This window comes from Aotus nancymaae, unplaced genomic scaffold, assembly GCF_030222135.1.
Source record: "Aotus nancymaae isolate 86718 unplaced genomic scaffold, 86718_ANA_hifiasm-v0.15.2.pri h1tg000016l, whole genome shotgun sequence".
In the NCBI taxonomy this organism is placed as follows: Eukaryota; Metazoa; Chordata; class Mammalia; order Primates; family Aotidae; genus Aotus; species Aotus nancymaae.
The window spans coordinates 4,450,208-4,463,548 of NW_026988428.1; the positions used below are offsets into that span (position 1 = coordinate 4,450,208).

Genomic DNA, 13,341 nt, shown 5'->3' on the forward strand with positions numbered 1-13,341 from the left:
GCATAAAGGACCTTTATCAGTTTCATGTCTTACAAATATATTTTCCTAATATATAGTAATTAACCCAGTACCATTTATTCAAAAAATAACCTTTCTAGTTGTAATATCACCTTCAATGTAAATTCAGGTGATTTGTTTATGTGAGAATCTGTTTTGGATAACTATAGTCCTATAGTAGGATGGGCAGAAATTCGTCAGTTAAAAATAGTCTATGAATGAAGGGTGTTCTAAGCAGAGGAAATGACATGCACTAAAACTAAAACCCAGAAGTTTGGGTGTATATGCCATGTTTGGGAAATTAGAACTGATCTGAAGGGTAGGTATGGAATAATAGAAAAGCTATGGCTTGAACCGGACAGGACAGATCCAGACTAAAAAGCCTTAGATGTAGGGCAAGGAGTCTGGACTTCTTCCCATGTAATGAGAAGACATCAAAGATATTTATTTAAACAAAGGTTGACATGATCACATTTCTGTTCCATAGCAATAGCTTTAGGAAAAGTATAAACAATGAATTAGAAGGGGAGAAAGACTGAGGCAGGGAGAATTAGGAATTTATTCAAAATTAAGGATGATGTGGCAATCAGATGGAAATAGAAAGTAGAACATAAATCCTAGGGACCAGGAAGAGACAAAATACCACCTAATACCCAGTTGGACTTTGCAGAGTCCCGCTCTGTCACCCAGGCAGTGGTGCAATTTTGGCTTACTGCAACCTCCGCCTCCTGGGTTCAAGCGATTCTCCTGCCTCAGCCTCCTAAGTAGCTGGGATTACAGATATGGGCCACCAAGCCCTGCTAATTTTTGTACTTTTAGTAAAGATGGAATTTTACCATGTTGGCCAGGCTAGTCTCAAATGCCTGACCTCAGGTGATCCACTCGCCTTGGCCTCCCCAAAGTGCTGGAATTACAGGTGTGAGCCACCGTACCCAGCCTTTAACATATTATTATATAATGGAACTATTTTCTTTAGAGACCTGGTCTCACTCTGTCACCTAGGCTGGAATGCAGTAGGACGATCATAGCTCACTGTAATCTTGAACCCCTGGGTTCAAGCAATCCTCACGTCAGGATTCTGAGTAGCTAGAACTATAGGTGCATACCAACACACCCAGCTTATTAATAAAAGTATTTTTTTTTTTTTGGAGATACGGGGTCTCACTGTGTTACCCATGCTGGTTTCAAATGCCTGGCCTCAAGTAATCCTTCTGCATTGGTTTCCCAAAGTGCTAGGATTACAGGTGTGAGCCACAGCACCTGGCCCCTGTGGGCCAGGTTAGATATTCTAAAAAATATTTTTGTTAGATACTCTAAAAAATAAAATCACTTTATGCTGTATATACCATGAACACATTGTTGTTTGACATTCACCAATATATAAATATGGTAAAAAGTATAACACAAAACTTGATTTTGGTTTAAGCTTATGATGATCATAATTTAGGATCACTGCCTAAGACATTTTGTGTGTGTGTGTGTGACAAGAGTGATACTTTGTTGCCTAAGCAGGAGGACAGTGGCACTACCTCTGCTCACTGCACCCTCCACTTCTGGTTCAAGTGATTCTCATGCCTTAGCCTCCCGAGTAGCTGGGATTACAGGCATGTGCCATCATGCCCAGCTAATTTTTGTATTTTTAGTAGAGACAGCGTTTTGCCATGTTGACCAAGCTGGTCTCAAACTCCTGACCTCAAGTGATCCACCTGCCTCAGCCTCCCACAGTGTTGGGATTATAGGCGTGAGCCACCATGCCCGGCCAAGACTTTTTTATTGGGATGATTTTGTCATTTGATTGTCAAGTAGAAAGTTTTCTTGGGCTCTCAATTTTTATCGAAGATTGGTACTTAGGATAAATTTTGAGATTGTATTTGGTTCAGTTGGGAGTAAAAATGTGATTTAATCACTATAATTTTTAAGGCTGTCATTTAAGAGCTATCTTTTACAGTCTATATGAAATTAGACTGTAATTTCATATATAGTGCCCTCTAATGGATGCTAAGTGATTAGAGTTTTTATTTAATGGTTAAGTGTTCCTACCTACCTTCCTGCCCTTTTTCTTTTTCTTTTTCTTTTTTTTTTTTTTTTGAGGTGGAATTTTGCTCTTGTTGCCCAGGCTGGAGTGCAATGGTGTGATCTCAGCTCACCACAACCTCCACCTCCCGGGTTCAATTGATTCTTCTGCCTCAGCCTTCCGAGTAGCTGGGATACAGGCATGTGCCACGACACTTGGCTAATTTTGTATTTTTAGTAGAGATGGGGTTTCTCCATGTTGGTCAGGCTGGTCTTGAACTCTTGACCTCAGGTGATCTAACCGTGCCTGGCCTACCTACCTCCCTTTTTAAAAAATTCTGAAATGGCTTATAGATTTCAGATTAATTACGCTAGCTACGTTTTTGATTTTACTGGTGACATCCATTTCAATTATTCATCTACCTTACTAAAGCATACTTTTTGGAAATATATTAAAAATTATTCTTCAAAATGAAAATCTCTACTCCAGCTTTATATTTGAACACAGGCAGTTAAGGCGGGCATGTGAAAATTAAGGATGGATGGAAAGGGAGTGGGAAAAAGAAACTCATTTCTTTTACATGTATTAGAATTTGTGTATCTATAGATAATATATTCTTTATATACCTAAAAAGTAAAATTTTTTTCAAAGAGATCAGTTCTTCAATAGAGAAGTCTGGACCCTAGGTTTATGCATAAAGGAGATAGGTGAAGATTAGGGATGGATGGAAAGGAGGTAGGAAAAGAAAAATATTCTTCACGTGTACTAAAGTTGAGTTTTCCATAGATAATATACCCTTAATCTAAAAAATAGAATATTTTTTCAAGGTAAAATATAAAATTTAGCCTTGTCTTCTAAAAGTATTAAACATTCAGTGTGTTCTCTCATATGTAGATACACACACACACACATACATACATATATATATATATGTATTTTGTTTTTCACAAATTATTTGTAGAGACAGGGTTACACTATATTGCCCAGGCTGTCTTGAACTCCTTGCCTCAAGCAGTCATCCTCCTTTGGCCTCCCAAATCAACTGAGATTATAGTTTTAAGCCACTGCTCTTGGCCTGTTTTCACATTTTCTGATAGCAATATATGATAAGTAAAGTAGTAAAAATAACATAAAACCTTTGCTTGAGTAGGAATTAAGAAACTATCTTTGCCAAAGAAAGTTATACAGTAGGGCTGATTGCTTCTGCTATGAATTTATGGTCGTCAGCCTCACATAGATCCCCAGTATTGCTTGGCTACCAGCAATACTGATTAACTCTTCTTCTCTTACTGTAAGCAGATGATCTCTCTTCCTACATCATAAAAAAGAGATACGGCCAGGTGCTGTGTGGCTCATGTTTGTAATTCCACCACTTGGAGTGGCTGAGGTTTGCTTGAACCCGGGAGTCCAAGACCAGCCTGTGCAACATAGTGAGACCTCCATCGTTACAAAAAATTAACAAAGCTAGCCAGGTGTGGTGGCACGTCTTTGTAGTCCTAGCTACATGGTAGGTGGGAGGTGAGAGGTTGGCTTGAGCCCAAGAGGATGAGGTTGTGGTGAGCCATGATTGCACCACTGCACTCGACCTTTGGCAATGGAGCGAGAGACCCTGTCTCAAAAATAAAAGAGGGGGGCCATTAACCAGAAACTCCCTCCTTTTCTTTATAATAAACACGCAAATCTACCTACACATATACTCATTCTGTTCTTTTTGTTTTTAATCTTGAGGAGTTGTCCGCCTTCCTATCCCATCTTTTCAGGATGCTTAGACTGTTACCTCTATAAACTCCTGTGTATTCAGTCTCTTCACATCTTATCTTAATCCTTTCCATTGACTTTTTAATTTACATAAACTTTTAATTTTTGTTTTAGATTTACAGAAAAAAATTACAAAAATTATATAGTTTTTCTATACCACATACCCAGTTATCCATATTATTGACATTTTGTATTACTTTAATACATTTGTCACAACTAAGGAACCAACATTGGTACATTACTAGTATGAAAACTCCGTAATTTATTTCACTTTCTGTCAGTGTTCTTTTTCTGTCCCAAGATCCCCTCCAGGATACCGCATTACCTTTAGTGATCATAGGTCATGTTAAAAATATTGCCTATTGGATTGGTGAAGTGCTATTTAGTATTCCTTTATGATTGCTAAGAAATAAAATATTCTCTTGACATGTTTAAATATTAGAATAGTGGGAAAGCCCACATGCACGTAGTCAGGATTCATCAGAGCTTCGTTGCCCTTACGATAATGGTATACCCAGTGGAAGTTTCGTGAGACTAAGTGAATTGACAACTTCAATTAGAATGAAAGCTGTCCCTATATAAAAATTTGATTCATTGTATTAAAATTATAAGTTTATACATTTTAAGAGTGTATTTCTCCCTAAACAATGAATGTTTGGATTCTTCATCCCTGGCTTTACCAATATAGATCATATAGACCTTTCTCATTTCTAAGAGCAGGTGAGAAAATACAATCAAGTCCTTATGTCTCTCAGCAATTAGAAATACAATATGGGATGTGGGAGTGGGAGTGAGGTTCAAAGTCCCACAGAATTTACCTTAGCATGTTATGTACAGGAGTATAGGATTAAGGTGGTATTATGGTGATGATAATAGCAATTTTTGTAAGACAAAGTGACTAAGTAGCATAGAGATTCTGTATCTCTCCCTCTGCCCACCAAGTCTAAGGGATAAAACACATTTCTGTCAGTAGCAGTAACTTGGTAATTCCCACAGGGAGGGAAATGGGTGTTTGAAAAAGCCTCCATCTTCTTTCATACACACACACACACACACACACACACACACACACACACTCACTCTCTCTCTCTCTCTCTCTCTCTCTCTCTCTCTCTCTCTCTCTCTCTCTCTTAAAAATGGCATCTGTGGATCCACTCTACATACAGGAGCTTCCCCCTTTACCTGTGGTTTCACTTTATGCAATTTCAGTTATGTCAGGTCATACACAGTCTGAAAATAGGTGAATGTAGTACAGTAAGATTATTTTGAGAGTGAGAGATAGGGAGAGACTGCATTCACGTAACTTTTATTACAGTGTATTATTATAGTTGTTTCTTTGTTAATCTCTTACTCTGCAAAATGTATAAACTAAACATTACCTTAGGAGTATATTAATATGTATAGGGAAAAACATAGTACATAAAGGTTTAAGTGCTGTCTGCTGTTTCAGGCATCCACTGGTGGTCTTAGAAGTATCCTCTGTGGATAAGGGGGACCTCCTATACTTCATTTGTTTTGAAGCTCAGCTAGAACAGCATCTCCAGCATGTGATAGAGTAATTATGTTGCTAGATCCAAAGTAAACAAAAAAATGTCCCTTAAGGCTTGGTTTTGCTTACAAGTTACACTAAATTCTAGGAAGACTATTATAATTTATTTAATTTATATATATATATATAATTATATAAATTTGTTAATATCTGTCTAAATACATATATGTATGTATTTAGAATTTTCATGTGCTTATGCTATAAGAGCCATCTGAATAGGAATTTGGTTGGGGCTACCAAAAAGTGAAGTATTTTCTTGGAACAGTGAAATATCAGAAAACATCATTTGTCTTGCAGGCAGCATTAAGTGGGCTTTTATATCACACGAAAATATAAGCTTTAAGCAGTGATAGTATCATAGCCAATGAGGTTTATGCAAGGCACAGTTATTGCTAATTGAATATTTTTTTACAAGAACCCCATCATGATGACTTCAGTATAGTTGGCACTGGCAATTTTTAACAGTTTCTACAGAGACTGAAACAACAACATATACATTATAAAGCTTATTGTGCTATTTCTTTAGCTATTATTTCTGTTTCTATGAAACTTTTAAACTTTTAACATGTTTTAAAATAATCTAGGATGGAACTCGGTCTAGATTGTGAACTCATGAAAGTGGGAATCGTATCTGTCTTCTCTAGCACCTAACATTGTGCTGGGTAAATGTTGAATAAATGAGCTTTGTCCTCTGTCCTCTGAATAATTTCTGTAGGAGAGCACATCAACAAGCTAGTCATTATATCTATTGTTAATCCTGTTGTGTTCAGCAAATAAAAATGCAAGCAAATTTTCTAAAAATTTTATTTAAAGATTCAGTAAGTACTATTTTGATGTAATCATTAAATCCTAAGTTGGAGATTGCTAAAATGAGGGGTGTACACTTTTACTTTTTGATTTAGGATCTGACGGACAATTCACTAGTGTAACTGTGCCTTTGTCTGAATTTTCTGCCTGCCCGCCTGCATAAGTGGAATTAAGTAGTGTTGTTTATTTTATAGACTCATTATTCAGATTTAAACTTAATGTCATAATTATGGCATAATATTTGCTTTCCTTTATTAAAAACAAACTTTCAGCGTACTGTAATGTCACTAAATTTTATTCTCTGAAGAGTGACTCTTTGTAATGTTAAATATTTAATGCATACCTTACAGTTCCTTACATTGTTTAGTGTTTTTTTTTAATTCCTTACATACTTTATATGATATGGTAATCTCTGAAACATTTTTGTCTTTACTACCTAATTTGTAGTTCGTTTACATAGTCTTTAAAGCAAACCTCAACATTTTATCATAGTAACCATTGGACATAAGTACATTTGATGTTTTAAGAACATACTGGTATTCATTCATTTAAGATAAAAGGATTAATAAGAAAATTTCTCTACTCCTGAGAAGAAAAAATGCCTAGTTTACAGTCTTATTTCCCATGTGCGTCTTATTGTTATAGATAATGACATTTTAAATATTTTTTTTTTTCAGGAATATTCATTCTTTTGTTCATACTAGTTTGCATTTATTCTCAATGTAGTGTTTTCCCCTCATAAAAGATGGCACAAAACTTAAAATTCATGGCAAAATTACAATAATTCTATATTCATGAATTTAAGTACCTAAATTCCAGAGATAAGTATCAGAATAAATATATTTTATTAGTTTCTGTGATATTGGCAATTAGCCTTTTTTATGAAGTAAATTATTTAAGATCATATAGAAATAGGCTATATAAAACATATATAAATTAAAAGATTATTCAGAATCAGGCTGTCATGTGCCAGATAGTGGGTTATTTGCCATGTTTTTCATACTGAAATTAAAAACTTCACCTGTATTTAAAAAATGTTATCTATTATAGTTTTACTTCTTTCTTTTGCATAGTTATTGATAATAGAAAGTGAAGAACTTAATACTGAGTCATATACATGGATGAATGGTATATGATGGTTATAAAACTTCATTTTAAAATTTAATGTTTTATGAAAAAATCATATATAGGAAAATGTCATAAAGAGTACAAAAAGAAATAATTTTTCATTCATTCAATAATACCTGTGACCAAAGTACTATTGGATGTACAATTTTCCACATGGCTTTTAACATAATATATATCATTGTAACAAAAAGATAAAAACAGTTCTTTTGAGGGGGCCTCTGCTACTTTTGGCCATTCAACTTTGGGTAATTTATCCTATTGTCTAACATGGTAAGTAATGCAAGTCTAATTACCAAAGATTATTTTAATTTTATTTCGCAGTTCCAAGGAAAATTGCATATTTAGATCTCTAGAGTTTAAATCACAGCATTTAATCACCTGGCATAATTTACACACCTTTGAGAACCAAGATTATGTATTTATTTATTTATTTATTTTTTTAAGACAGGGTTTCACCATGTTCGCCAGGCTTGTCTTGTACTTCTGACCTCAGATGATCCGCCTGCCTCGGCCTCCCAAAGTGCTGAGATTACAGGCGTGAGCCACCACGTCCGGCCCAAGATTATGTATTTAAAAAACCTTTCCTTTGACCAGCTTTTTATTTAAGGGCATTAGCACCATTCTAAGCAAGTGAATCTTTCTTTAGATTATCATAACCTTTTCCATTATCTACAAAGAGGTGCTAGAAAGCAACTTTAAGAAAATTCTTTTCCCATTCTGTTTTACTTTTTAAAATATTTCTGCTCTCTCAGTCCCTAGTTTTCAGTCTATCTTAAAAAAAAAATTGCCTAAATTTTTGTGTTAAGGTTTTTTGTTTCTTCATTTTAAATATTGGATTTGTATTACATATTTAGGTATATTTCATCTATCCCATTTATCATCTCCATACACAATAGTCAGGTAAGCTCAAGGCTTTTAAAGCAAGGCTTTTGAGAACTCACTTTTATTTTCTCTTGTTATTGTTGTGTGGTTTTTTTGAGGGGGGAGTATAGCCAGAATTAGACTTACATTGCTGCTTCTATGTTTGCCATTTAGTAGGGTATGATTTTTAGTTGTCTTTTTAATTGTATTTTGATTGGAAAACCTGAAACAAATAATATTTTATTGTTTGCAGGACTTCCTTGGGAATTCAGATTGGTGAGGGAAAATATATAGGAAAATTATTTATTTTGCAGTTTTGTTAAAAAAAATATCCCAAGTAGTCATTCTTGATAAGATTCTTTAGTATCTTAAAATGCCTGGGGTATCTTAGAATAAAACTAAGTATTTTTCATAACAGAATGTTAACTAATGTTTACAAAGGATGGGTTGACAATTTTGATTGTGAACTTTGATATTTTTGAACCTTTGAATGTTCCAACATTCAGTTTATTTTAGAACTTGATAGATATTCAACCATTTGATTATAATCAGATTTTTCTATTCTTAGTCACTCTTTAGAGTAGGAGAGTTTCAGAAGTTGAGGAAGAGATGAATTGAAACTTTAAGGCCGGGCATGGTGGCTCACGCTTGTAATCCTAGCACTTTGGGTGGCCGAGGTGGATGGATCATGAGGTCGGGAGTTCAAGACCAGCCTAACCAACATGGTGAATCCCCATCACTATTGAAAATACAAAAAAATTAGCCGGCCATGGTGGTGCATGCCTGTAATCCCAGCTACTCAGGAGGCTGAGGCAGGAGAATCACTTGAACCTGTGAGGCAGAGATTGCAGTGAGCAGAGATCGTGCCACTCCACTCCAACCTGGGTGACAGAGCAAGACTCTGTCTTTAAAAAAAAAAAAAGAAAGAAAGAAACTTTAAGAATAAATACTAGGCTAGGCTCAGTGGCTCATGCCTGTAATTCCAGCACTTTGGGAGGCCGAGCCAGGTAGATCACCTAAGGTCAGGAGTTTGAGACCAGCCTGGCCAGCATGGTAAAGTCTTGTCTAAAAATACAAAAAGTAGCTGGGCATGGTGGTATGTGCCTGTAATCCCAGCTGCTCTAGAGACTGAGGCACGAAAATCACTTGAACCCCGAAGGTGGAGGTTGCAGTGAGCCAAGATTGTGCCATTGCACTCCAGCCTGAGAGACAGAGTGAGATGCTGTCTCAAACAACAACAACAACAAACAGAAAAAGAATAAATACTAAATTTATCATTGTTTACTTTCAGTCAGAAATTGGCTTTGGAAAAATGGAAACCTACATCAAATTGGAAAAGCTTGGAGAGGTAAGTAAATACTATTTCAAAAATATAACACACATTATTTTTTTGTTATTCATCATTCAAACTGTTACTCCACAGTTTTTGTTAACCTGGAAAAAATGTAAATACTGATGTCTACAAGATTATATACTTGTTCTGAAAAGGTAACAGAAAGTTTCTAGGAGTTGGATTCTTCAGTCCTTGAAATTACCCATCAGTTTGAGAGGAAATGTGTATTTTTTATAGCTTCATATTTTTTTATTGAAGCACAAAGTATTACGCTTTCTTGATAACAAAGTAGGCATTTGTCACTTAGTCTCCTGGCAGTCTTCAGTCTGTTCCTGGCTGTCATGGGAAATTGCATGAGTTCAGATCTGTGAAAAATCAAATACTACCTTTAAAGATAAAAACACATTTTTTGAAGGTTAAGGAAATTCTTAAGACCTTCGTTTTCTTGGAATTGCTACTAGTACTACTGATTTAAAAATGGCCTACCTCCTATAGTAAGAAAGGGCAAAGAAAATAATAGTTAAGAGGGAAGCCTTAAAGGAGCTTGAGGGCTGTCCTGGCAATGATAGAAGAGATCATTGTTATTTAAAGGAGAGTTAATGTACAAAGATTCTGAAAAATCTTGAAACATAGGTAAAATTTTTATGATTGCCGGGCGTGGTGGCTTACGCCTGTAATCCTAGCACTTTGGGAGGCTGAGGCGAGTGGGTCACGAGGTCAGGAGTTCGAGACCAGCCTGGCCAGTGTGGTGAAACCCCGTCTCTACTGAAAATACAAAAATGAGCCGGACATGGTGGCGGGGCCTGTAATCCCAGCCACTTGGGAGACTGAGGCAGGAGGATCACTTGAAACCAGAAGGCAGAGGTTGCAGTGAGCCAAGATTGTGCCACCCTCCTCCAACCTGGGTGAAAGTGAAACTCCATCTCAAAAAAAAAATTTATTTTTGTGATTTAACAATATGAACATTACATTTTCATTTTTCAATAATATGTTCAATTAGTGTCTGTCAGTCTCCATATACCATTGAGGGTAAAGAACTTTTGATTTTAAAGCTATTGATCTAATTGTCAATCTGAAATAAAGTACAAAAAGTAAATATTCTGTCTATGTTTTTATACTCTTGAGGCATTCTTTAGTTTTACAGAAGTATGGAAGCTGTGCATATGAACTGAAATTCCTGTTTGCTGTAAGAAAAGCCAAGACTGATTATTGTGTGTTTTTCTTTGCAAGATGGAATTTAACAATGCTTAGAAATTAGAAATTTAGGTAGAGCCCTTTATTGTACAGATGATATTAAATAGACTCTTATGATACTTTTGATGTGTCGTTTAAAAATATATTTTATAGGGTACATATGCAACAGTGTATAAAGGAAGAAGTAAATTGACAGAGAATTTGGTGGCATTAAAAGAAATCCGATTGGAACATGAAGAAGGTGCACCCTGCACAGCTATAAGAGAAGGTATAATATTTATACAGAACATTTTAAAATCAAAGTGGCAGAATAACTTTATTTTTTATAAGTAAAAAGAGCTCAGATATACAAGTAATAAATGACTAGAAGATATAATTAAACCTTAAAGTTAATTTCTAAAATGAAAATTTTCAAAAGAAAGAATTAATTATATTAATGTATAACTATTTTTTTCTTCTTTTTTGGGACAGAGTCTTGCTCTGTTACCCAGGCTGGAGTGCAATGGCACTATCTCAGCTCACTGCTGCCTCCCAGGTTCAAGCAATTCTCCCTGTCTCAGCCTCCCAAGTAGCTGGAATTACAGGCGCCCGCTACCACGCCCAGCTAATTTTTTGTATTTTTAGTAGAGACGGAGTTTTGCCATGTTGGCCAGGCTGATCTGGAACTCCTGACCTCAGGCAATCCGCCTGCCTCGGCCTCCCAAAGTGTTGGGATTACAGGCATGAGCCAATGCGCCCAGCCTAATGTATATCTTACAATGAAATCTGAATTCATTAAAAATCACTATCATAGACAACTATTTGTCATACGGAAATGTTTTACATTGGTACATGGGGAACATGGTAACTATAAATTAACCATATAAACTAAATAAATATAAAAAACAGGGTGTAAACATATTTACATCATAGTGTCATTTATAAAGAAAAGATTATTCAGAAAATGGCTTGAGGCAACTGATTAGTAATGTGGAGGGGAAAAATGGTTCTTTATACTTTATATCTAAATTAATCCCAGAAGTTTCAAAAGTTAACGTTTAAGAAAAATACAGAAGATGATACGGAGAGTATTATAATATTGAGGACAATTCTAAGTATTATAGTATCAAACCCAGTAGTATAAAAGAAAAGAAAAAATTGATTTTCATGAAAATTTTTACAGCCAGTCCCCTTGGTAAATTATCGTTTTAAACTTAAGAGAATCTCTCTCTCTCTCTCTCTCTTTCTCTTTTTTTTTATAAAAAGCAACCGAGTTTTGCCATTGTTGCCCAGGCTGGTCTTGAACTCCTGGGCTCAAGTGAAAGGCCCACCTTGGCCTCTCAAAGTGACAGGATTTATAGGTGTGAGCCACTGCTGGAGACCTAAACTTAAGAGAATCTTTTAATCAGTTCATATGTTCAACTTACTTCAGGTTTTTATAAAGACTACCACAGAGTAAATAATTGTCTTTCTTTTTCTGTTTTGCAGTTTCACTATTAAAGGATTTAAAACATGCAAACATAGTAACCTTACATGACATTGTTCACACAGATAAATCCTTGACTTTGGTGTTTGAGTATCTGGTAAGCATTTCATAAAAATTCAGTATTTAACTTTGTTTTAGAAAAACATAGTAAATTGGACTTTTAATCTGTTTTTTATTTTTCTTTAAAATGCAGCTGTGCTTAAATTGGACTTTTTCACAGCCCAAGGGACTTTGTTGTTTAGTTATCAGTTTTTAGTAAAATTTTGTGTATAGTTCATCCAGTATCTCTTCTTGAAAAACAACTTATTTTAAAAAATTAAAATACTATTAAGTGAACCAGTCACAACCTTCTGAAAACTGTGTATCACATAGCAGACTGCTGTGTTTTTTCAGGATAAAGACCTGAAACAGTACATGGATGACTGTGGAAACATCATGAGTATGCACAACGTAAAGGTATGTTTTCCTGTGTAATTTTCAAATTTTGTTTAAAGCATATGTGAATCACATTATATAATGAAATGTACCAGCCTCCTAACTATTCTTCAGGGTTTTCTGTTTGGCCTTTTAAATAGGTTATTGTCCTCTGAATGGGGAGTATTTACTCAGAACCTATTTACTATACTATAGCTTTCTTAGGATCAGATCTTTTTTTAGAACCACCTCATTCTTTTGACATTTCACATTACAACTGATTGTCCTAGATACAGAATACATGTACAGGTATATTCTGCTTTAAAAAAATTTTTAAATAAATGCAAATGATGGTTGCATTCTGTGAAAGGCCTTCTTTAGATAGCGAACTCCCCAAATAAGTGGTATTTAATTATAAAACAGCAACTTTTCAGGACTGATGATTACGGCCAGAACATGCAGGCTTTGTGAACACTGTGCTGGAAATACCAATCTATACTGTCAGGAAGAAAAGTAAGATAATTGGTGTGTTTTTTTACTACAACATATTTAAAAATGTAATGCTAAAAACGTTTGCCATAAAGTCAGATCCAGATGACACCCCTGTAACTGAGTAACAGCATCAGGCATAATTTGTATTCTTATAGTAGGTTTCTTTGACCTGAGTGGTGTATCCAAATTTAGCAAAGATTTATTTATCCAGACTTAGTCAACAATATGTAAGAACCTATTCTGAAAATAGGCTGTCATAGCTGTGTGTTTCAGACATTTCTAATTCTGTAGGTAGTAATTTTAAACTAACATTAAAAAAAAATATTAAG

At 35.2% G+C, this 13,341-nt stretch overlaps 1 protein-coding gene and 1 non-coding gene across 3 annotated transcripts in view; both read left to right on the top strand.

Annotated features, from left to right (window-relative positions):
- CDK17 (cyclin dependent kinase 17) overlaps positions 1-13,341 on the top strand; it is a 124,686-nt gene that overhangs the window by 90,707 nt on the left and 20,638 nt on the right. For both annotated transcript variants that reach the window (XM_012469300.2, XM_064376849.1), the window contains exons 6-9: positions 9,406-9,462; positions 10,795-10,909; positions 12,109-12,203; positions 12,500-12,562. In XM_012469300.2, coding sequence (XP_012324723.1) covers positions 9,406-9,462; positions 10,795-10,909; positions 12,109-12,203; positions 12,500-12,562 — 330 coding nt within the window. The remainder of the gene's footprint in view (positions 1-9,405; positions 9,463-10,794; positions 10,910-12,108; positions 12,204-12,499; positions 12,563-13,341) is intronic.
- LOC135275591 (U4 spliceosomal RNA) lies at positions 5,654-5,795 on the top strand. The gene has a single exon (XR_010343203.1). It is a non-coding gene; the product is annotated as a U4 spliceosomal RNA (small nuclear RNA).